Below are 25,667 nucleotides of genomic sequence, written 5' to 3'. Positions count from 1 at the left end.
AAATAATTTGCTCATTAAACAGCCTAAATATGGGCAATAATATTGTGTAGAAGCTGCTTCTTAGTAGAGTTAATCAGCCTGAGGAAGCTGATCTCTAAAGCATAATCCGTTATGGATCCTTCGCCATTGCAGCCGAGCAAACGAAGTCTTTATTCCGCATTTTTTTCCTTTTAAGTACCTTCAGGTTACTTGCGTTAGCCTGGTAATAATTTTTTAACTCCCTAGACCTGACATGACGCGATCCCAAAACCGCTTTTGCACAGCTTTGCTAGCAGACGATGTGTCACGTACGATTGTAGCGCCACGTTGCCAGGCAAACGTTGCGGTCCGATTTTGTGAAGACAGGTTTCCCAACTAATGTAAAAATACGTAGCGTGTATCCGCGCCGCACACGTGCTTTCCACGGTGAACTTGGCGAGCCGGCTTGGTCCTCCGCGGCGGTCGAAAGTGAAAGGAAGATGTCGTGGTTATTTGGGATCAAGAAGGACCAGCCTGGCGGTGGGGAAATGCCGGACCTGTCGAGCCTCGGCGTTACGGTGCCGCCCGGCGGTGGGGCGCCTGCGGGCGGCGGCAGCGGAGGCGGCGATGACGGGAAAAAGTCATCGAGGATGGAGGGCTACCACTTTGACTCGAGTGCTCTCGAAAGAGCGGCCAAGGCGGCGCGGGACCTAGAAGCATCTCGTGAGTAGCATGAGGGAAACCAGCGGAATGCTGCAGTCCACCTCTGGAGATTAGTGCGTTGCGATTGCTGCTTTGTGTTGCCTTTGATCTGGAGGTTAACGGCCCTTGCATCATCCCGCGCGGATTTACGGCCGACTGGTGAAACCACGAAACAGAAGTGCCTGCGCATGAAAAAACGTTCTCTCTTACTCTCACACACGAATTCACGCACGCGCACACACAAACGCGTTTATTTGTATTCAGCAAGAGGGGAATTTCCGCTGGTACTCTTGTTTGCCCTTTACGGTACTAATATCCTTCCGGGGAGTCGGACTCTCCCTAGTCCCAACATATTTCGTGTTGTAGCATGAAGTACCCGCGCCTCTTCGATCAGAACTAAGCAGCAGCAGCACTGAAACCTGCAGATGTGGGTAGCCGTGCAAATAAAAAATTACTGTGCCATGTAAGGAATCGATTGTGTCTGCAAAACTTCAGTTTGTGAGCTTTCTAACATCACTGGAAGGGATGAAACAAGACGACGACTCTTTTGCCTACCCACCCTGCTAAGTTGGGTCGATAAGCGGCTTCCCTTTAAATATGTTAAGTAAAATTTGAACACTCATGCAACGTGTAAAGTTTAGGTGTCATTTAGGAGCCACGAAAGCATCATTTTGAAGCTGCTGAGGTGAAAAAGGTACCACCACCACCAAAAGGTACCAGTTTTTCCACCTCTGCATGTGCAGAGGTGGAAAAACTGGTTGTGCACATGAGCAGGTGTACCAGGTATCGCACCGGTACCATTTTCCACTCTTCTATTCCTCTGTAGTATCGCATGTCTTGCGAGACACGTACACTGCTCCGTACGATGAGGGCTGGAGTCCAGAAAGGTTAGCAATGACCTTGCTTAATTTGCTAAGTGTGTTTTTGTAGTGCGGCACCCACTTTACGAACGGTTACATCATTTTCGCCAACTATGTGCCTTTCAGTAAGTTCACGCAATTTACACTCTCAAGTCGGGATTTTAAGTCTGAGGCAGCCATCGCTCGTTCAGAAACTACGAAGTTTTTAAAGGTGCGAGCACAAAGAGTGGAGGCAACACAGAGCACAAATAGTCATTGACCCTGCCTGCACTGCCCGTAATTTACCGTCAGAGGCTCTAGCATTGTTCCGCAACCAAACATGTAAGCGTTTTTGAATTGCACGTGAAGGTGTGCACCTGTACCTGAGCATTGGCGGGGGATGCATGCAAGTGATAGAGTCATGTTGGTGGCCGATTTTCATATCACTTGTTTCGGGATAGTTTTTACAAAACAAAGTGTTACAGCTATTTTCTGTAACTTTACTGCCTCCATAGGCAGCCATGTATTGGCAGCAGACAGGAATTCTGTAATATTTGTAATCAAGATACCTACCATACATTGAGAGGTACAGAGCTCTGGAACGAGCTCATGGCTCTGGAGAAAGCGCGTGCGATTCTTTGTTGACGTGACTTACATTGACGCACCCTTTTTGGGAAATCAAGATTAATACAGCTTCGCTCTAAAAGTTTCAACCAAATAAATAAACCGAGGTTAAACAAGTTATCTGCTGTAAGGGTAGGCTGTACTCCAAAATGGCTTCAAATAGTAGTGCATGTGCAAAGCTTTCGTAACCATCAGCCAGATGCCATAGTATATATCGAAGGCTATGAGCTGTGTCATTCATATTGCTTTGCGTTTCTGCTGTTGAACTTAACAGCACTGCCAGCGACAATATGGAGGAGCGGAAAAGCTCTCGACATTTAGCATGGCCACAAAGTGACATTTCTAAGATCTGCACATCTGTTTTTTCCTTGCAAGGCCATGCAAAGGAGGCGCTGGATCTGTCGAAGATGCAGGAAAGGACTCTGCAACTTGAGCACGAGGCTAAGATCAAGGAGTTTGAGGCCCACATTGAGCACTCCAAACTGGACGCCCACAGGGTTCAGCAGGAGGAGCGAAGAAAGACGCTGTCCGAGGAGACAAAGCAGCACCAACAGGTGAGACCTTCTTTAACGCAATATAAGCGTGCGCACCGAGTCTCAGGTTGTTCATATGCGTGGTTGCTTACCTCTGAGGCACTGAGCAAGCTCCAATCACCATTTACATTCTGACCCTTACAAGGATCATGAAGATGGCACACAGCTTTGCTCCAACCAAAAGATTGCCATATGAAGTCACAGATATGAGAAGTCTAATATAAACTGTTGTTCAATAGATTAACCAATTAAGAAAAACTTTGGTAGGAATGCTACACCTGGCAACATATCCTACATTCACTGAATGATGCTAGCAGGCGACAACCCTCACTGGCCTTTATGGATCTGCTGATGGTGACAAAACACAAGGTTGACAGGGATGTGGCGCCATCCATGTGGCTCTTGTGACGGAGGAACATGGGATTATTTGGCTGTGCGCTGTTAAAATGTAAAGAAAATCAGTAACTTGGGTTGGTTATTTTCACGGAACGTTAAGAGTGCAGTTGGGTTTCAGTTGTTATTTTCTAGTCGGGTGTAAATGCAAGGTTTAAGTTTATTACGTGAAACATGCACAGTATGCCTGGCTATGCTGTTGCGGAGGTGAATTGCTCCACTAGGTGTTGCTAGAGCCACTAAATAGGCTTTACTAGTCGGCCGATTTTAAAAGCGGAAATGCCCGTGTGTAGGGATTACGGCTCGCGTTAAAGATTCCCAGGTGGTCCAAATTGATCCACGGCCCTCCACCACGGCACACCTCAAAGCCCAGGTGCAGCTTATGCACATAAAACCCCAAGAACTTGAATTTTTAATTTTTTGTCTGCTCCTCTGTGTACAGTATGGTCCACTTTTAGAGGGAGCATGCGAGCGCGTGGTCGGCAGTCCGCAGAGTGCTAGCCGCCAGCAAAATTTGTAAACGCAGTGCATGCGCATAGACACGTAAGGGCAGCACAAGGCACGCGTCATCTGCTACCTCTCCGTCCTTGCGCTCGGCAAGCGCTCCTGTATTTCCTAAATGCGATTTATGTAGCCGCCACACTGCCTTTTTCTCGTCGGTTAGTCAGCAGGCAGGAAAAAAAAAACTGCGCTTTGTTAGCAAGTTACATATATGTTTGTCGCATGCTGCTCGCACCAACTGGCCACTTTTGGTAACTGAAAAAGCAGCTGAACCTTGATGCAGCGTGCATACCAAGCTTGCTCTTTCAAGCATAAAATATTTGCCTATTCAACAGACGGGAGGCAAACTTGGTATCTGTTGCTTTGCACTATGGAAAAAAAGAAAAATAAAAACAATAGGGGCCAGTGCTTGCTGAGCATTGGGGCAGCGAGCTAGCAGAAGATGTAAGGTACGCACCGCCCTTAATGACTTTATGTGCATGCTTCGCGTTTACAAATCTCACTGGCAGTTCGCGCTCCATAGGCTGTTGGCAGTGCGCTCATGTGTTCCCTCCTAAGAGTGGACTGTACTGTACAGCACAAGGGAATTTTAGCACGTGAAGGAGCTAGTAGGTGAGTCAATAATTTGAAATGTCTTTTTAAATGCAGATTCCTTCATAATGGAGGCGTCGTTTCCCACCAAATGGAATTGTAATCAGGCTTAAAAACCACCAGATCTTTGAAACAAAGCGAAATTGCATGTCACCTTCATGGTTCCATAAAGTAAAATTCTATAGAAAAATTCGTTAAAAAAATGGGCAAGAAGAATTCGTTGTCCTGGGGGGATCATTAGGCCTGCCTCTGGGATTGCCAGGTTGTTGTGAATTACAACAATTTATTTTCTTGAACTGTTCTTGCTGTCACGATGCAATCTACCTCATGTGGTCAGCTAGAAAAACCACGTCACAGAAATGTGGGCAATTTTATTTTCCTAGCGTAGGACTGGAAGTCTGTAATTGTGTAAAATGGCTTCTAGGAAAGGAGGAAAGAGATTTTGGTTGGTGCGATTTGAGTGGTGATGAACCATGTTTTCTTTGTGCACAGCGAGCGGTGTATCAAGACCAGCTTGCGAGGAAGCGATATGATGATCAACTGCTCCAACAGGTATGACTTCAAAGATACACATCAGTGGCTACCCCGCTCACTTTCCTACCCGTGTGGATGTTCAGCTTATGTTTTCTTTTTTTCTGTAGCAACGTGCCAACGAGGAAAACTTGAAGCGGCAAGAGGAGTCCGTCGCCAAGCAGGAGGCACTAAGAAGAGGTGAGCTTTTGTATTTCTTGCTTATTACATCGACTTTGCGCGGGTACCTGCGTGAAGTCAATGGGACAAGAAAGTTTGTGCCCACTAGGCCATCAGTTGAATTCAAAGTAGTCCGCGCTCGTTTTTACTGAACATGCAAATATAAAAAGTCATCTTCATTTTATATAACCAGGCCAATACATCACAGTTCATTGCTAAAGTTGTCTGTGTCAATTAATTTTTCCCTGCAGAACCATGTGAAAGTGTAGTTATCCAGGAGGGAAAAAGTAAGCACCAAACAGTACTGCAACTCAAGAAGTATTGCTGCATTCTTTTTTTTTATATAGCCCTGTCTAACACACCCACTTTTTAGGGTGTACCATAGAAGAGAGCATTGTGGTGCAAAAACAAAAAAGAACACAAATTGGCTGTTCTAGTGTACCTCAAAAAAGCGTTTCTGTAACAAGGAGTGAAACTTCGTTACTAATTAAATGAGCACATTTGACATGGCATTGAATGATGGCCTTTTTGCAATATGCTCACACCAGCTTCAGCGGTGGCAACCAAACTCGCTAGTGTGTTCTCTCTTTCGATACCTGTACCACCTGGGGCGAGTACTGACGAGACCGCGGTACATGCAGCCACGATTGAGCACGAGATGGACTTGCGGCACAAGAGCGACATGAAGAAGCTGGAGGCGGAGCTGCGGGCCAAGGCCAAGATTGACCGGGAGAACCAGGACCTGTACATTGAGCAGATCAAGGTCAAGGCCGCCGAGAACAGGGCCACCGTCCTCGAGTCCATCAAGTGAGCACGCACTTTCTCCCCTCTCGGCCGAGTGGAACGAGGGGGGTGAAACAACCGGCTCAGATGAAACCTGCATAGGGGGCGGAAACAGTCGGGTGTGACGCGTATTGGTTGTTGGCGTAGTGTTGCGCTATAGTGACTCCTGTTGAACTGCTGTTTTAGAATTCGCTGAACAAGTGATGGGAATGTCAGGGTTCCTTCTCTATATCTGCATACGTAAGGTACAGTCGTCCACAGGCTTAGCTGGAGCTAAGCCATTTGACTTTAACGTGGAAGTCCTCAAAAGTTCCTAACAAAAACTGTTCAAATGAATGTGGGGGACTTAAGAGCCCCCTTAAGAAGTACTGACATGAAATTTCAAAGCTAAGATAACTATATAAAAAGCTTCCTTTGTATATGGAGATACCCCCTCAGAAGTTTAAACTGTAACCGTTCAGTAGAACATATTTTGAATCAATTTTAATCCTTGCACGCACGAGAAAGCTCATCCGCGTCATCGAGCAAGCTCATGACGTCATCTGCGCTTCGACCCAAATGGCCGACGTCAGGGCTCCAGGACGTATCGAGGCGGCCGCGGTGCTGTTGGCGTGCGCTTTCCCACCTTCTGCATCATGCCACAGTTTTTGGGACTGACGTCACGTGCGACTTTGGCCAGTTGGCCCGTTCTGGCGCGTGCACGCACGCCCAGACCGGCATTGATTGGGGTGCGACGAGAACAGTGACGTCAAATGTGCCTTCCCGTCATGGCCGCTGCCTCAGTGTTCGCTTCACCAAAACCGAAACTGACACGAATAAACGGAGCTGACAGTAATTATTTATGCTGCGTTCGACAGTCTAATCTGCCATTCTACGATTAGTGGGCTCTTAGGCACCTGTAAGCGCAAAAAATAACGTGACACAAATATTTCGTGTCAGTACTCCTTTAAGCTTGAAACAAATGGAGCAGTTGTGACTAAATTAGCTTACACCAAAGCAGGAGGAGACGATAGGTGGGTAGAGTGTTGCTCCAGCTAAACCTGTGGATGACTGTACTTGTAGGGCATTGCATCGGCAAAATAATCTGATTGCTTTTTTTTTTCCTGTGCTTACTTTTTGTTTTTAAATAGGTTACCTGTCATTCATTTGAATTTTAAGCAGATGCAGTTGTAAAGACCTCTTCCCTAATGGGGTGAATGTATTTTCTATGGATGCAAAAAATGTGCGGGAATGTTAGATCTAGGACATGTTAGAAGTTTCCAAGTTCTGTAAATGTAACTTCAATGAGACCTTCCACCATGGCGTGCCTTATACTGGGGCGTAGGTATGGCCTGTAAACATGAAATTTAAATTCTTTAAATCACAGTACTTCACTTCAAATTACGCAACTTTTTGTTCATTGACTTGTTGACATTTTTTTGTGACTCTTCCTACAGGACAGCCGGGGCTGTGTTAGGCGAAGGCTTTCGAGGTTTTATCACGGATTGGGACAAAGTGGCAGCTACGGTAAGTTTCCTGTGCTGTCTGTTTTCAGTTTAAATTCTTAATATTAATGCAGTTGTTGATTCCTGATCTTACTGTTCACATAGTGTGCACCATTTGTACTGTAGTATAGCTTTGAGTACTGCAAAATAGTCTCTGGTCCTGATTCATTGGTTCTGGCAAGCCCTAAAGAAATAGGGAAAACCTGCCACTTTTGAATAATGCTGAATTAAAAAAAAAAAAAACTCAGGTGAACGTTTCTATGGTTCCAGCTGAGGAAATGTTTGATGATGTGCTCGCGTCTTCAAGAGTCATCGTTTTTTTAGAACTTGAACAAGTGGAGCGATTCAAAATTCATTAAGCGTCGAGCTGTCATGTGTTGATTCTGGGGGCCTAGCAGTGTCGTAGCCATGAATAAATCTTTAGGTCGGGGTGTGCTGGAATCTTCTTGTGTGGCGAGACAGACACCCTCTAGTGCTCTGGTTGACTAGTGCCCGCATGTAGAAACTTCAGCATGCTTGTATCAACTGATATTTTTGGAATAGGGTAGTGTCGTGCTCTTGTCAGGGGTGAGACAGCTGCGCATATTGCGCCTTTTTGATACAGTTCCATTTTCCTGTGCCAAGCTGCTCCAAAAGCATGAAAATTGCGAAAATTGCGCCAAACTGCTCCAGAAGAGTCTGAAAGGCACGGAGTTTGATTCTGATGTCAGTTCCGGCGGGGGCGAAAGCCTCCCGCATACCGGTCACCGCTTTTATTGTCGGTCAATTGCAAACACAGGAATGGCAAAAATAGAAAAACTGAAATGAAGCAAACGATATCTTCTAAAACATGACTGGCTTCCCGTCTGGGTTTGCTGAAACGGCCTTCCTGATTGGGCATCGCTGTGGCTACAAACATGGCCGCCGCCTGATCCGGCTGCTACTGCCTACTTCATGCGCTCAGTGCGCATCGCCGATATTTTCCCTGGTTTATTTTACGCTATCAGCTGGGTTACAGTCTATTCATTCTATCAGTTGTGGCTCTGAACAGTGACGTTAACGCGGGGATATGGTTTCAGATTGGTGCGAAATTACGAGAAGTTGCGTGGCTCGAAAAAAAGTTCATTGAAATGTGGGGCCTACGACTTCGGCGTGGTTTCTCCTTGAGTGCGAAACGCGGTGCGTGCGTCTATAATCGGATTCGTGAAGTGAACTTTTTCACTCGTTGTGGTGTTATAAAATGCTGAGGTGTTGCTGTGCTTCGAAGCGTGATCGCGAGCCTCGGTGATGGAACGGTCGACACAAAAGTTACGGGCTATGCTGCGGCGCCGCGACCTGTTCAGGCAGTGCCCAATAGCTGCAGGACTGCATGTTTGCCACAGCACGCGACTAATAACACTTGATGTATGCGAAGTGAAATTTAATGCCAAAATCTAGGTGGTTAAACAGTAACGCTACACTCAAATGACCATGGGATGAACGTGCGTCCCGGGGACTGAAATGGGTAGGCTGGTTGGGCTATGCGACCGTTAGCTCGAAGTTGCTCAGCTGTTGCTGTGGCTGCACTTGTTCGTAAAACGCAGCCTGAAATTACAAAAATAATAATTTTAGCATTGAAACGGTAAAAAAACACGCCACAATTGCAGCGCCCTTGAATTTGATAATGTTAGTGGCAGTTTTGTTGTCAGTGTTGCGTACAGCCGCAACACAGTATCACTAGTTAGGAAGAAGGTAGTGCAGTTAGAACTTTGTGACTCTTAAAAAATTCTTTCACGTAAGGCTGTTTGTGTTCTGTGTATTCATAACTGATTGGAATGTCTACTTGACCCTTCAAATTGCTGAAATTATGATTTTTTAAGCTCACAAGACGATGTATTAAATGTCCCTAACTGCTCCAAATCAAGATTTTTCTGCTCCAAAATCAAAATTTTGCTGCTCCGAAAACTGCTCCCAAATCTCTTTGGGCTGTCTCACCCCTGTCTTGTGTAAATATAACCAGAAATGAAAGAAAGGGGAAAGAAATTTAATGTTTCTTTTATTTCTGCCACCGAAAGTACAGGCTATACTCAAGCAAGCGAAAGCCCCATAAGCCATCTCACAAATGTGGCCCCCTCATCACACATAAGCACATTTTCAGGGTCCACCTGCACATTGCACCTATTTACACTATTAACTGTCTACGGCACGATTGTGTGGTGTGCAACGTAGTCACTGGCATTGTTGGTGTAGTGCAAACTTGATTTCCATGAAAAAAATTCCTTGCATTCTTTGCATTCCAAACATGGCCACTCCAAACGTAATCGTAACCACCCGCCACGGTGGAGTAGTGGCTGTGGCATGCTGCTGCTGAGCCCAAAGACACGGGTTCGATTCTTGGCCGCGGCGGCCGCTTTTCTGATGGAGGCAAAAAGCAAAAAGCGCTCGTTTGTTCGAGATTTCGCCACATTAAAGATCCCCAAGTGGTCAAAATTAATCCGGAGCCCTCCACTACGGCGCACCTCATCGCCTGTGTAGCATAGGCGCGTTAAAGCCTACAATCAATCAATCAATAACCATAACCATTCCATAAAAATTTCAAACGTAACCACAGAACCCATACCAACAGAGGGGGGATTTATCAAGATCTCCCACCACTTTGTCACAAAAAAGTCTCACCAGGGGGGCACATTCACAAATGAGGGGATTGGCAGGGAAAAAAAAAAATAACTGGTGCACACCCTCGAAGTAGCACATAGCCCCATTGAGTAAAGAGGTATAGCCGCCTTCTGGTACCACCTAAGTGCAACTGGAGCACGTACCCGCAGTGAGGAATCGGCTAAAGCTTGATTAACTGGCTAATCAATTTGACAGTGTCAATTAGTCCACAATTGGAATAAATAACATCACCAGATGCTGAAATTCGCAGCACCCCCCATGCCCATCCCCTTCAAGTTTTGCTTTGCTTGTTATCCACCCAGGCGGCAGGCGTGACGTTGCTGGCCCTTGGCGTGTACTCAGCCAAGATGGGCACGGGCGTTGCGGCACGGTACGTGGAAATGCGCCTGGGCAAGCCATCGCTGGTGCGCGACACCTCACGGCTCACTGTCATGGAGGCCCTGAAGCACCCGATCCGCACCGTGCGCCAGCTCACCAGCAAGCCTACCGATGCCCTCAAAGGTGTCGTCCTCGAGGTGAGCACTCCACCATTCAGCAGGCTGTGAAAGGGGCCATGAAGACAGAATACAGGTTTGTTTCATAAAAAAGACTGCTTTGTCTCGATCGCAAACTTCAAACAAGTAATCGAGATAGTAATAAAGAAAACATATGAAGCAGTGGTGGCTTCCCAGCCACTTTCTGGCGGATTCTTGTTTGTGCAACCAGTGGCTGCTGACCCAAGCCACTGCCAAAACACTTGGCTGGAAAAGTGTTGTGGGGCCTCTAGTGTTGTGGGGCCTCTAGTTCTGTTTGATCATATTACTTGAATGCTAAAGTGCAGCTAACACACTTATAACCACGTTTTGAGTGCCGGCCCAGATTGCATCACAGCGGCACGAGGTTTGAAAGTTTTCCAATATTTCTTCCGTTTTCTCGGTTAAAAAAACATCTTTCATGGCTGGAATGGAGCTGAGTGTGTTGCCAAAAGCTAGTTCTTTCAAATTGAATGAATTAGTATTTTGCCTTTGTGGCCCCTTTAACTCTTTCCTTACGGCTTCACAGGCCATCAAACACGGAGTTCCGACAATTTTAAACCTCCCACGAAAGCTAAAAACAGCGCCTTGTGGACAACTAACGGCATCTGGCGTATTTATTGGCCACTCCTTTTTCGATTTCATTATCGTGTTTACATTTTGTGTGCGGCGACGGCATCGAGAGCGAAATGAGAACCCACGATAGCGGCGAGTTGCACGAAAATGCCGCCCATTTCACAGCATGCTCCGCAAAAGTGTACAGCTATGGCAGGGATTTCGGCGGCTGCAGCTGCTGATTTTACTTACCCCAGTAGCAGTGGTGAGTCCAGCAACGATGTGGGTTCATCAGATTTTAGTTCTGATGAAGACGCACCCATTCGATGGCCTCAGACTTAGACAAGTGCTGGGGGTAACGCACGTCTTTGACTTCACGCTGTATTTATAAACAAAACATGCTTCCCATCTGACAATTGCAGTTTTACTTTCATGTGTAGGGTCGGGAAAACGCGCGGCAGGGATATTTTGCCAAATGCACCGTGCCGTGTTGGATTATCACCTTCAAGATAGCCTGGCGCTCATGTCGGATTATTGCTGTGGAGCGGCACGCGTCACTTCTCAAGAGTGCAGGATTTTTTTCTTGTTTTTACCACTGAAGTGATAAGGATTTTGTGTGAGGACACAAACAAGTATGCTTGGATGCACATTTTAGAGAGGCCGATTTACTCTCGAGTGGCTTCGCAGAGTGGCACAGCCGTCAGGGCCGCTAGGTTGGTGGGCCCGCAAAAATCTAAAACTTGATGTACGGCATTGATGTATATATTGAATCATAGCTTAGGAACGGAGAAACAATTTGTATATCTTAGAATTCCTAAAATAATTTTTGGGTTCAGTACAATCGCCTATATGTATTGTGTGTATACTTCTTTTGTGAATTTTTTTCTGTTTATTTGACCAATAAACTGTAAATATTTGTACCTTTAACAAAACTGCTGTTATGTGTCTGAAAGAGAAATCTATAAGCTACAATTTCGTGCATAGCAGGGCTAAATATGTGCAGTGCTGAAGAGAAAAGAAATGTTTGGTGGAAGCACTCAAAGTCGGCCATTTTTCTGCCATAATGAAAGAGTTAAGGAGGACCCACTTAACCCAACAGAGTTATATTCACCGTTTTTTCACCGACAAAAATCACCGTTTTTTTTTTTTTGCAAAGTAGGCAGTTAAGGTGGAAAGAAGCTTTATTAATTGCAATAAATGACTTATTTTGGGTATGGTTAATGGCTACTTTACTGTGTTCGTTTCTGCATGCGGGGATGGTGGTGTTGAGGCGGGGGCTACCGCGCAATGCGAACTCGTAACAATAAGCTCGTTATAGGCGGGTTCGGCTATATCGAACTATTGGATATATCGAACAAATCGCGGTGCATATTGCAGTTCGCTATAAACGGGTTTGACTGTATGCACATCATGGCAGCTCCTGACAACTCTGAATATCACTGCTGATTCTGATTAAACAAAAAGTTAGTTAGAAGTGCATTTGTGGAGTGCTTTGCTTCTCTAGTGCGCTTTCAGCTAACTTGCTTAAACCAAAACGCGCTGACGGTGAAGTTTGTGCCAGAAGTCTGCAAGCCGTACGGTGAAAATGAATGCTGGCTAACTGAGCTTTGCTATTAGAGCTGAGACGGAACTCCTTTAAAGGGACCCTGCAACACTTACCACCGACTGTTCAAAATACATTTTGTGGTAAAGTCTACTATCCCAGGAATCTCCTCCTGCAAAATGATTAAAATCCGTTCAGTATCACTGGAGCTACGCAAGATGAAAAAATGAGCATAATCGCGTTTGTGCGGTTCCCTCTCATCTCAACCTTGGACTAGTGCGACGAAGGCTGCATGCACACTCTCCTGGAGCGGACACTGGTGGGGGCGGCTCACGGCGTTGTTTTCGGCGGTCTTTGATATATTATGAGCCTGAGCATTTTTTTTTCTGGAGCATTTTCTTGATTTATTTAAAGTTTATTCTCTCTCTCTCTCCCCCTCGCAACGGGGAGTCATCTGTTTTCAGTGCAGTGGGTACGGTGCAGTCATCGGTGCCTGTTTCTGGGTTTTCCGACTTCTGTACTTGCTGTTGGTTCCGTGCATTTCATCATGCAAGGAACCCAGCTCTGCGAGCACAGCTCAGAGCAATGAGCGTAGAATTGAATTTCAACCTGTATGCGGGCACTTCATACCATAAAGTTGCTAAAAAAAGCTGGTGACAACCCACTGGAGCCACGTTCACGACTCCAGTTGTTGCCTTTTCACGCACGCGCCATCACCAAATCTTCGCTTGCTGGAGTCAGGGCAACTTGTACACTCGCAAGCACTCGCTCAGGCTGGTAGGGCAGTTTTGAAACATCAAGTGCTGAGTGGTCTGGTTGGAAGTAAAGTCCTGAGTTCGTCACACTAACTCCTCGCGCAATCAAAACACCAAAACTGCCAAAACTGGATGTTCAGGTTTAGGCATAGATGAAGTTGGTGCACAGCGGTGCCGACGACGACATATGGTACGGGAAATGCGAGAGAAAAACATTTCTTTTGCCCTTTCATAATTTTTAAGCAAAAACTTTGGGTGGTGGAAAATAAATTTAATAATTATGTAGTTTTACTTGTGACTGTGTTACCTTTAAGAAACTGTGGTGTTAACCAGCAACAGCTAATAGGGCAGCTACCACTGAAATGACATAATTACAACACTGCAAAAATATGGAAATCGAAAAGAGCGCGGTTAGTTTTCATGCATCTTTCACAGCAATTTGCGAGCTTACCGCTTCGCGTACACGTGTAATATTTGGCTCAGGTATTCCTGGCATTGTAATCTAAAGGTCGCGCAGGTTTATCTGCACTGCTCGAAGATTGTTGCAAAGTCTTTTTAAATTGACTCGCATTGAGCTGGTATCGTGTTGAATGTGACATAGGTTGACAGAAGAGCCTTGCTATGATGTTTTTCTGTGGTGGATTTCGCAGTACAAACCCAGTGTGACAGTGTCAAATGACAACAGCAAAGGAGTTTCTTCAGGAATGTTCCAAGCAAGCCTATTGTGCACTGCGGTAACCTTTCGTCGTCTCATGTCTCCTCTTCCCTCTTCACTTTCAGCCCAAGCTTGAGGAGCGGCTAAGGGACATTGCAATAGCCACGAGGAACACCAAGAAGAACAAGGGAATGTACAGGAACATACTCATGTACGGACCCCCGGGCACTGGCAAGACCCTCTTCGCCAAGGCAAGCCGATTCACTCACCATCTTTAGTTCAACACCTCGCTCTCCAGAATGTCCCCAATGTTTGCTCAGTTTTCTTGCTACTTGTAGCATTCTCCTGTGCTTGGCTTGCAAATTTAGCATGTTACTCGCTGTTGCGTTCTCTGAACGTGCTGGTACACCCCTTTCAAAAAGTAATGCCTATGCATTTACTCTTAAAGGACCCCTTTCAATTAAATTTTGTATACTCGGTTACAACTCAAGAACGGCACCACATCATGTAGTGTATCACTCCGCCAAAGCGCCGGACCCGTGACGTCAGTGCGCGCGCGTTTTGAAAGGGGTTTGCTATGAATGCGTGATATCGTCTGCCTTGTCTCACGCACTTTGTTTGTCGTCACTGGAGTCGTTTATAAGCATATTAAGTCCAAAAAATCACGGGAACGGCTCACGCCATGTTCAAAATATTCCCAGTAATGCCCTACTTGCGCCACGCGGAGAAACATCCGGCTACGGTGATAAGGCACAGTGGCAACAACTTCCGGTGTTGTTCTTAAGTTGTCACCGAGTATAGTGCAGCATGTTTCTGAAACAAATATGTACTGAGGTTATTCTGCACATGGCAAGTCCAGGTATGAATTTTGCGTCGGTCTTATGTTAGCAGTGTGTTGTTCTGCCATTTTTCTGGCATAGATGTTGTGCGGGTAGGTGGTGTGCTGCTTTTAGCAGTTATAGCCTTGAAGCATAAATACAGTAGTTCAATTTGACTGTTGAAGTGTGCTGGAGATCTTTCAAGAATGCAGCTTTCAGTGTGTGTGTCTTGTAGCTTGCAGTGTTGGGTTCGGGGAACTCTTTGTCAGGCTTTATTTTAGGCAAAGAGCAAGCTCATGTGGAAGACGGTGGTGTGTTTTATACAAATTTGTTTTTTTCCCTCTCGCATTGCTTTCCGCAGCGCCTGGCTCAGCACTCAGGCATGGAGTATGCTCTCATGAGTGGCGGAGACGTGGCCCCCATGGGAAGAGAAGGAGTGTCTGCGGTGCACAAGGTCTTTGACTGGTCCCTCACCAGCAGGAGAGGGTGAGGAAAGGGGAACAAAAGCGTCAAACACGCTGGTGGAAAGTTTACAGGAACAGTGACGTTTTTTGCTTGCAGTGTGCGACAGATGGCAGGCTGTGGCTTTGTACTAATCTTCAGGAGTGTGGAGATCGGCTAGCCAATGAGGCTAACTAGTGGCGAAGTAATGCTAGCATCTAGAGTAGAAAACTGAATGGACTGTGAGAAGTACGGGATTCTTTCCTTGTAAGGGAAGCCGTCAAGGTTTTAAAGGTTAAGAGGACAGATTTCATAGTGCAGTAACTTCTCGTTGTAATGAAATAGCTTTATTTGATATCTTGCATTCTACGAAGTGTTCCATGGTTCCCACTGCACTGCACTGAAAACAAATTTTTCTGCTTTTAACAAACTATTGCTTATTACGGAGTGCGTTTCCTGACCCTGGGACTTTTTGTAACGAGGATTTACTGTATTTCAATGCATCTCATGTGCAGGGTTTTGCTGTTTGTTGATGAAGCGGATGCCTTCCTAAGAAAGCGCAGCTCGGTGAGTAACCAAGGTGGGATTCTGTGTCCCTTTCCTTCTCCCTGACACGTGAGACTTTGTGGCTTTCTTTTCGAGTTGTTTTCACTGGCTGACTGCCACTGATCCTCTCTGTCCAGGAACTGATCAGTGAGGATCTCAGGGCCACCCTCAACGCCTTCCTCTATCGTACGGGAGAGCAGTCCAACAAGTAAGTAGAGGGCACGTGCTTAATAGTCGAACCACATGCGTGCGTGCTTAGTAGTGCTGAAGGCTCCTTTGTTTTTATGTTGTGGTGAATTCTTGATAAGTGTTACAATAACCACTCTGGAAAGAAACACTCTTCTGTAAAAGCTTGTTAATTCGAACTTTTGGTTAATTCGAATTCATGCCCTCGCCCCTGCACCGCCCTGTATATTTCAACGGGTGAAGCTCCCGATAATTTGAACGCGTCGATATCCTAAACCAGGGGTTCTCAAGCATGTTGGTCCCAGGGAACCCTGCTAAGTTCCGTTAGGTGCCAAGGAACCCCCTCCCCTTCCCGCCATTTTTCCTTTCGTTCATGCTACATTAACGTGCAATAAATTCAAAAGCAAGCAAGAGTACCGTTTTTTTTTTTTTTTTTTTTGCGGCCGACTTCACGCGAATGCATACGCTAGCGGCGCCTATCTCCAAACAGGAGAAATGCGCATGGGGGTAATATAAGGCCGAGATTCAAGTGCAATAGTTCAACCACGTGGCCCGTTTTCGGAGTCTGGCTGGTTACAAGCTACTGGCGAGATTTACTGCGCAGCTCGCGCGTTTCTGTTATGCGCCGAGATGTGCTTACTGACACTCGGGCGTGAGTAATGGAGGCTCCTTAGATCGATCGCACCTCAAGTTCAGTTCACCATATAATACTTTGCGACTGCGGAACCAGGGAAAATTTATCAGTGGCTCGCGGAACCCTGAGGAGGGGCCTGCGGAACCCCTAGATTCCGCGGAACCCACTTTGAGAAACCATGTCCTAAACGATTAATTCGAACTATGATCGCCTGGTTTCTATCTCTCCTAGCAGAAGTCGGCTCAGAGTGATTACAATGTTTTGCAAATCCAAACCAAACCAAATTAATAGGGATGCAAAACAACGAAACAGAAAAACATCAGTGTGGCGCACGTTACACTCCTGCAACAGCTTATTTCGCGTCTACAGAGGGCGCCGCGCCACCGCCGCCAGTGCTTTGGTGCATGTTATTATTATTTACGAGAGAGAGAGAGAGTGCATTATTTACGAAATCACTAACCCGCCGCGATGGCTCAGTGGCTAAGGTGTTGTGCTGCTGAGCACTAGGTCGAGAGTTCTATTCCCGGCCGCTGCGGCCGCTTTTCTCATGGAGGCGAAAAGCAAAAACGCCCGTGTGTACGAGATTTCGGCGCACATTAAAGATCCCCAGGAGGTCAAAATTAATCCGGAGCCCTCCACTACGGCGCGCCTCATCGCCTGCGTTGCGTCGGCGCGTTAAACCCCACAATCAATCAATCAATCAATCAACGAAATCACCAGCTACAAACCTGTAGTAGTGCATAATTCGCAATAACAAGTCCAGAGGTGGCTTCTTCGTGTTCTGCCGGCGCAGCATGGCGCAATTCCCGTTCATTCTAGTGCCCGCCTGCTAATTCTAACTTCACTTAATTCGAGCAATTTTATGGTCTCCTTCGAGTTTGAATTAACGAGTTAAAGAGTGCCAGTTCTGTGATGTCACCACAGTCAAAAGAAGAGTGAAGACTTTGCACAAAGCAGGCTCTTTTTCTTTCTTTTTTTAATGACGTTTATACTTTTGCTAGGGTGTGTAGCTTATATAATGAGCTTCTGCAGCAACAAATGTTTGTGTTCGTCCCCCTGATTTCATTGTAATGGGGGCCAAACATGGGTGCCTTATGGGTCTGAAATCTGTGCAGAAGACAAAACGTCAATGCCGTAGCTACTAACAAGCTGCAAAAAGGAGGTGCCACAGTGTGTTCAGAACTGTAGTGCGTGAGGCTTAACAGTTGCATGAGAGCATAGCCAGCCAAAAAAGATTAAATGTAATACAGTAGCCGACCGATTTTTCAAACCTGGACCTGGAGGGGAATGAAAAATAGTCCAAATAAAAAAACAGTCCGAAGAATCCGTGAGTCATTACTTTTATGGGACAACTGGCGGTTCCTAGGGAAAGTCAGAAATATCCAGCAAGTCCGAATTTTTGGAGTCTGAAAAAACGGTCGGCTACTGTAATGTCGTATAGAGCTGTACGATGATGATAATGTCAGTTTTAGTTGCAGTGTGGGGCAAGCTTCTGGAGATGTCCTTTCCTTTCCTTCCTTATGTGTAAAAGGCTGTCAGAAGCTAGGGTGGAAAAGGTGTGCTCTGGTCTCTGCGGCAACCCAGTACAGCAACGCTGATTCGGCCCCCTTGCGACGTGCAGGTTCATGCTGGTGCTGGCGAGCAACACGCCCGAGCAGTTTGACTGGGCTGTCAGCGACCGGGTGGACGAAATGGTGGAGTTCCGGCTGCCCGGTCTGGAAGAGCGCGAGCGCCTGGTTCGCCTCTACTTCGACAAGTTTGTCCTCCAGCCAGCAGCCGAGGGCAAGAGGTGAGGCACACTTCTCAATCCAATCTGTGACAGGCACATATACATGGGAGATCGCACGTTGTGGCAGTTAATTGCTATACGAGTTAAACATCTTTGCTCAGACCATACTGGAAAGTTGCAACTTCTTGCTTATGAAATATTGCAATGCTTTTATGAACACTTTAAAAATTAATTCTGTCCAGGCCTTTAAACTCGGGCTTTGCACAAATGTTGCATTTTGTGGGCAGGGGTGAGACAGCTGCGCATATTGCGCCTTTCTGATACAATTCCATTTTCCTGCGCCAAGCTGCTCCAAAAGCACAAAAATGGCGAAAATTGCGCCAAACTGCTTCAGAAGAGCCTCAACGGCACGGATTTTAATGCTCATGTCAGTTTTGGCGGGGACAAAAGCCTCCCGCATGCCGGTCACCGCTTTTATCGTCGGTCTATCGCAAACACAGAAATGGCACAAATAGAAAGACTGAAACGAAGCAAGCGATAGCTTCTAAAACTCGATTCGCTTTCCATCCGGGTTCGCAGAAACGGCCTTCTCGATTAGGCATCGCTGTGGCAACAAATATGGCCGCCACCTGATCTGGCTGCTACCAACGCGTTCAGTGCGTATCGCCGATATTTTCCCTGGTTTATTTTACGCTATCAGCTGAGTTCCAGTCCATTCATTCTATCTGTTGTGGCTCTGAACAGTGGCGTTAACGCGAGGATACGGTTTGAGATTGGTGCCAGATTACGGGAGGTTGGGCGGCTCGAAAAAAAGTTCATTGAAATGTGGGGCCTATGACTTCGGCGTGGTTTGTCCTTGAGTGCGAAACGCGGTACGCGCGTCTATAATCGGGTTCGTGAAGTGAATTTTTTGGCTTGTTGTGCTGTTGTAAAATGTTGAGGTGTTGCTGTGCTTCGAAGCGCGATCGCGAGCCTCGGGGATGGAACGATCGACACGAAAGTTGCGGGCTGTGCTGCGGCGCCGCGACCTGTTCAGGCAGCGCCCAATAGCTGCAGGACTACACGGTTGCCATAGAACGCGACTATAACACTTGATGTATGTAAAGTGAAATTTAATGCCAAAATCTAGGTGGCTAAACATTAACGCTACTCAAATGACCATAGGGTGAACCTGCGCCCCGGGGACTGAAACGGGTAGGCTGGTTGGGCTATGCGACCGTTAGCTCGAAGCTGCTCAACTGTTGCCGTGACTACAGTCGTTCGTACAACACAGCCTGGGATTACAAAAATAATAATTTTAGCATTAAAACAGCAAAAAAAAAAAAAAAAAAAAACGCCACAATTGCGGAGCCCTTAAATTTTATAAGAGTTTTAGCAGTTCGTCTGTTCCGTCGTGTACGTAGTTACCGTGATCACCGGGACTTGTCTGGGCACTTGGGCATTCGTAGCCGTAGGGGGATTAGTTTCCCGCGCCTCCTCGCCCTTCCGCGCGCGCAGGCGCAGACCGGTCCGGTAAACCCGGTAACAAAGCAACCAACAGAACAGACGGACTGCTAAAACTCTCAAATTTTAACTGCAGTTTTGTTGTCAGTGTTGCGTGCAGGCGCAACAGAATATCACCAATTAGGAAAAAGGTAGTGCAGTTAGTACTTTGTGATACTCTTAAAAAGTCTTTCAGGTAAGGCTGTTTGAGTGTTCTGTGTATTCAAAACTGATTGAAATGTGCACTTGACCCTGCAAATTGCTGAAATAATGATTTTTTAAGCTCACAAAACGATGTATTAAATGTCCCTAACTGCTCCAAATCAAGATTCTTCTGCTCCAAAATCGAATTTTGCTGCTCCGAAAACTGCTCCCAAATCTGTTTGGGCTGTCTCACCCCTGTGTGGGCCTACTTTGTTGAATGTTAAGATTGACGACAGCACTTGCCTGTTTATTAGATTTAAAACGGAATAAAAAAATGCCCGTGTGGTCAGCCCTCTTGTGCTACCATATTCTACACATCGTGGGATAGCGGCGTCCTGCGTAGGCACTCAAATGAAATTTGCCCAGTTCGTGGGAGTGTGAAGCAGAGAATGCTGTTGTTTCACGACCTGTCAAACACTGTAGTATGGAGAAGCCAGCCCCATAAATGAAAATTTGTATTAAGTGCAGAGCACTTAATAAAAATTTAAACTAAAAAAAAATAAACTTAAAATAAATAAAATAAAAACTTGCTGGGCCCAAGTAGAGCCACATGGCATTACGTCGTAGTGGCTGTCGTCGTTCGACTTCGAAAGCCAAGCGGTTTATGTAGTCATAAGCGGTCGAAACTCATGCACCGCTGGCACGTGTCATACATCTCCCCGTCGTTTAGCACAAAAAAAACTGTAGGTACATTTGAGGCATTTTCATTTCATTTCAGTTCATTTAGTTAGGAACGCTCGTAGGGTTGGTTTTTACAATAGTAAGCGGGGGAAAAAAAGTGGCAGTGCAACACCGGCATGTGTGGGTGAAAAAGCAAGCACAAAAAAAAAACAGAACTCCCGCTGGCACTGTTTGAGGTGCCAGCTGTTTCCCACTTTCGCGCGCAAGCACTGTGAAGGTGGGAAATTTGAAATGCGATGGGTGGTAGCTGTGAGTGGATAACAGCGCTACAGCCCATTATGGCAAATCACTGCTCTGCACTTCCGACAGCTTTCACATTGAGTGGAACGACTTTAATTTTTTTTTGTTCTTAAAATAGGTGGGTAAGTGATCTTTGCTCTTATTAATTTTAATGTTCAGTTACATAGACCAATGAAATGTGATCTTCGTTCAAAGTATGAACTCAAATGAGCAAGCTTGGACAGAATCAACTTTGACAGTGTTTATAAGTGTCGCACCCAGAGTCCATAACTGTGGAATGGAATAAGACAAGGGCAGATGAGGAACTAAATTGTATTGCAATCCTTTAGGGGGAAGTAGTCGCAGTTCCTAAGATGGGCGTAAATGGCGTTTGTCGTCCATCTTTTGAAGCAATTGAAGGCTTACACAATGAAATAAACTGCTCCCTTAGTCAAGCAAACAAAAAGAATGCTGGAATCTACTGCACTGATCATGATGAGCTCGAGAAATGGAGCAATAATGTTTTTAGGAGGAGAAACCGCTGCTGGCGCAGGCAATGCGATGACAACACAGAACTGTTGTGTGCTAACATGCACGCATGGACGTGGACAAATGCCCCATGGGCGCCTTGTGGTGCAAAATGAAGCTAGCAGTTCACGAGTGTGTCTGGTAATTAATGTGCGTGGTCGACTAACTGCCCTGTGCAGCAGTGCGCCTGGTCAAAAAAGCTTTTTAGGGGTGTCATTGTGCAAAGTTAGACAGGTTTATAGTTATTCCTTATGTTCTACAAAAAGAAAGAACATCACAGGTTTAAGAAAAGGACCAATATTTATCATTGTTTGATGTTTGCTCAACCCTACAATTCGTGAACACTCATAGATATCAATGTGCCCCTTATAAACCTGCACACGTGCATGCATGAAATAGAAATTATGCTGTAAATGCTTTGATATTCTTTATTTATTCTTGTAGTGGTGCAATGTGCATTTTTGCCCCTCAATATTCTGGCCTTAAAGGAGTACTGACACGAAATTTTTATGTTACGTTTTTTTCGCTGCTATGCGTGCCTACCAGCCCACTAATCATAGAATGACAGATTATACAGTCGAGCGCAGCGTAAACATTCATTTACGGCGTCGTTTATTCGTGCCAGTTTCGGTTTCGACTGAAAAACGCCGAGCGGCCGCCATGACAGCATGTATAACATGACGTCACCATTCTTGCCGTATCGCTGCCTCTCTGGAAGCGCGCGCGAGCGAACGCACGCGCGCGCCCAGACCGGCCGAGGTTTTCGCCGTCCCCGCAGGCCCGGGCAGCATGACGTCAGTCCCAAAACCATGACGTGTACACACGCCCGAGCAGCGCGCGCCAACCACAGCCAGCGCGTCGGCTTCGTCACGGGAGCCCCGACGTCGGCAGTTTGGGGCACGTAGCAGATGATGTCACGTCGGCCCGCTCTGGGCTTTCTCGTGCGGGCGAAGATTAAAATGGATTTTAAATATGTTTCGCTGAACGGTTGCTGTTGAAACTTGCTGGGAGATATCTCCTGATAAAAAGGAAGCGTTTTACATAGTTATCTCAGCTTTGAAATTTCGTGTCAGTACTCCTTTAAAGCAATTCATTTATGTACAGCTACCAACAAATGAAACATGTAGGGAGGCATATTAATTGAAACTTACCTAAGTATTGCAATGCCTTTGAATGATTATTGGCAAGACAAATGAATCGCAAAGTGCAGAAATGCCTGCTTACAGCACTATTTTACTCTGCTAAGCTAAGCCTAAAAAGTAATTGTTTCATTTGTTGCTGGCTGTACACATGTACCTGTCGCAGTGGCTCAGTAGCCGAGGTTTTGCACTACTGAGCGCAAGGTTTAAGTTCAATTTTTAGTAGCCGTCTTGCTAGTGGTGGTGAAAACACGCCCTTCCGCAAGACACCTTGGCACAGTAAAAGAACTGCAGCTGTAACTGCAGCATGCACTTATGAACACTTATGTACATCTTGTATGGCTTGTGCTTCCTTTTTTTACAGGAGACTGAAAGTGGCGCAGTTTGACTATGGTCAAATCTGTTCCGAGATAGCGCAAGCCACAGAGGGACTGTCGGGTCGGGAGATCGCCAAACTCGGAGTCACTTGGCAGGTAAGGCCCACCAGAGTCTATGACAAAGTGAGACAGAAATATGTCAGAGGAGGAGGAGGAGGTAGACTTTATTGTGGCAGGAAGACTCTACGTCAAGTGGGGGAAGGGAAGTAGAAGGTGGGGGGTTTGTAACTTGGGACGTCTTAAATGTGTACAGTTCGACCCAAAACAGGTGGGCTCCTTAAGAATGCTGAAGAGGCCGCATGGGGTGAGGAGAGCAGGCTCATGACTCTAGACTGCTCGCGCTATGTCAGAGGAAAGGTCACAATTCTCAAACACTAAGTGAATGCAGTGAATGCAGATATGCAAGTGAATGCATAGATGCATAAGATTTTGCTGCATCCAGGTAGCCTTCAGAGCATAGTTCTCACTCAGATTAGTGCCCACAAATCTGCACGGTGTGTTTTGCTCGTAGTGGAAGGTACAGCTGCAAATATAGTCCAAGGAAGATTAAAACCCCTGCTTCCTCCGCCAGGCTGCTGCATACGCATCGGACGATGGTGTTCTCACCGAAACCATGGTCATGGACCGTGTTCGGGACGCAGTCAAACAGAACAGGCAGAAGGTGGCCTGGCAGACCGAAGAGGAGCACCGCAAACGGACACCCGGGGGGTTCAGTACCACCTCTCATCATGCCAGTCCGGCCACCCCTCCACCACCACCGAGTGGAAGCTCTGCAGCGTCGTCCTAACACAGTCATTCCGTGTACATACTATGTTCATATATAGGCAGTTTCTGCGACATTTGTATAGTAGCTGATAGTGTTGTTACCATCAGTGCAGGATTACGAATGCGTTGCGCTGACGCTTGTTTTTCGACTGGCCATGGTAGCAGATTTTGATAGTTCATGAGTGCTGCTCTGAAAAAAGTGTTTAATGTGTTATTTACACAGTGACCGACGTAAGGATGACAACTTTCAATTGTATGCGACATGAGGTTTGGCACTGCTTTGTTGCTTGCCACCTTCATGCAGGCCCAAGCACAGTTTAGTTTTTGTGCAGCATTTAGGCTCTACCAATTTGTTTTATTTTCTCTATCGAGCATTTCGTCGAATAAATGACTGAACAGTTAGCTTGCTGTTTTATTGTGGATCTTTAGCCAGAAAGCAAGATGTTTGCATTCAATTGGCTTGCTCGGTTTACCATCTTCAGATCTTTACAGAACTGCCCGCATGGGGGGGGGGGGGGCATAAAATTGAGTGCGCGAAGTGCAAAAATTAGCATTCGTAAGACCAAGCAAGCTGTCTTTCCAATCCCTGTTGTGACATGTGATGCAAAGGCAAGGGCATGTCTGTTTCGTGTTGATGTATTAACACCAGCTGACTTTTAGGTATGTCTAGCAAACGACTTACCTGCACATTCTCAGTCAATCCCTGTAAAAAAAAGTCCTTAGAATCCATTAAAACTAATCGCTTAAGCCAAAATAGTTTGTTTTTTGCCAGCAGCTGTCACCCACTGGTGGGTACTACAGAGGTTTTGCCATGGCTGGTTACAGTTGAGGCAACTTCTGCAAACCAACGGTGATGAACTAATCCTCCGCACTCAGCCTAACTGCAGCAAACTCCATTACCACTGATAAATTTTACATCTATGCACACTTTGCATAGCAGACGATGGCTCTAAGCATCCTCGACGCAGCAACTGAAAGCGAACACACTTTTTAGGGGCGAAGCCCCTTACGGGCTTGGGCTGTTGGCGTCTCTTGTCGTCGTCATAATCATTCGTCTCATGTAGCCACGGTAGTAAAACACCGGGAAGCTCGTTTACACCTCCCACTGGAACGTAATTGAGTGCTAAGAAACACCGGGGCACTCGTTTACGCCTCGCGCTAGAGAGCTGCGTCCTTCAAAGACACGAGACCTTTTACAGCAAAGCTGTATACCTCCACCCCCCAACGCTTTCATCTCCGTTGGCGAAAACCCCAAGGCACCAAGAACACACTTATACACTGCATGCTTCGCCCCTCTCCAGATTTCACGTGAGTGGAGGTGGCCCGGGATTTTTTTGGAAGAGGTAATTGCGGAAGATGTCTGCAGTTTGAAGGGGCCCTGAACACAAAATGAGACTTTGTTGAATTGAGAACAACTAGCCATTGGTAACTTATTCAACTCTGTGCAAGCCATGAAAGACGTTTTTTACCCGAAAAACAAAGCACAAATGCAAAAAAAAAAAAAAGACTAATTTTGCTTACACAGTTCAGGGACTCAGTAGCAGCAGCAGTGATGCAATATAGCAAAACACTAAATACATAGTTATCAGCGTTAAGCGCACGTTAATGTTCAAGTGGTACAACCACAGAGAACTGGAGGCTCAACTACAATCGCCCAGTCGTTTCTTGGTGGTGGCTTAAGGTGGCAGCCGTTAATCGCACTAACGAGATTCTGTTGATGCCACCGCTTCTTCGTTTCTTTAATATTCTGGTTATTTGTTTGAAGTTTGCCATAAAATTGGTACCATTGTTATCAGCCGTGTCTGCTCAGGTTTTGTGGGGACTGACAAAGTTCAGAAGGTCTGAAGCAGCGTGGCAGGACATCGTATTGTTTGAATACTCACCATGAACACCGAACACCTGCCCCAAATGAAAGACGCAGTCTTTGCGCAAGGGAGCAGGCCGCAGGTCTTGAGAATTTCAAATGAATGTGGTCGCATTGCACTCCCACCCTTCTGCTTCCTTTCCATCGAAGGCAGCTTTCTCTCTCTCTCTCTCTCTCTCTCTCCTCCCCCCCCCCCCCCCCCCCCCCCCCCCCCCGTCCTCCTGAGTGCGAAACTAGTATGGCACCATGAGTTTGAGTCCAAGTGATCCCGAGCAAGTTTGAGCTTGCCCGATCTCGAGTAT

The 25,667-nt window shown here is 46.2% G+C and overlaps 1 protein-coding gene across 1 annotated transcript; it reads left to right on the top strand.

Annotated features, from left to right (window-relative positions):
• Nucleotides 1-354: 354 nt before the first annotated feature.
• Bor (ATPase family AAA domain containing bor) lies at nt 355-23,903 on the top strand. The gene is made up of 14 exons (XM_077677277.1): nt 355-681; nt 2,499-2,677; nt 4,634-4,693; nt 4,783-4,852; nt 5,473-5,638; nt 7,051-7,120; nt 10,035-10,247; nt 13,878-14,003; nt 14,932-15,056; nt 15,527-15,578; nt 15,695-15,765; nt 17,999-18,166; nt 22,724-22,832; nt 23,308-23,903. The coding sequence occupies exons 1-14, from the start codon at nt 459-461 to the stop codon at nt 23,521-23,523; spliced, it is 1,848 nt and encodes a 615-aa protein (XP_077533403.1). The 5' UTR covers nt 355-458; the 3' UTR covers nt 23,524-23,903.
• The last annotated feature ends 1,764 nt before the right edge of the window (nt 23,904-25,667 follow it).

This window comes from Haemaphysalis longicornis, unplaced genomic scaffold, assembly GCF_048455015.1.
Source record: "Haemaphysalis longicornis isolate Haplotype H1 unplaced genomic scaffold, Haemaphysalis longicornis Haplotype H1 scaffold_7, whole genome shotgun sequence".
NCBI lineage: Eukaryota > Metazoa > Arthropoda > Arachnida > Ixodida > Ixodidae > Haemaphysalis > Haemaphysalis longicornis.
The sequence above is the reverse complement of the archived record's forward strand: the minus strand, read 5'-3'. Positions and strand labels throughout refer to the sequence as shown.

What these genes read in the sequence shown, in the direction of transcription:
- Bor (XM_077677277.1), top strand. Translation starts at nt 459, where the DNA reads ATGTCGTGGTTATTTGGGATCAAGAAGGACCAGCCTGGCGGTGGGGAA. An exon ending in AGACAAAGCAGCACCAACAG is followed by an intron (nt 2,678 to 4,633) that starts GTGAGACCTTCT and finishes CTTTGTGCACAG; the next exon opens with CGAGCGGTGTATCAAGACCA. An exon ending in GCAGGAGGCACTAAGAAGAG is followed by an intron (nt 4,853 to 5,472) that starts GTGAGCTTTTGT and finishes CGGTACATGCAG; the next exon opens with CCACGATTGAGCACGAGATG.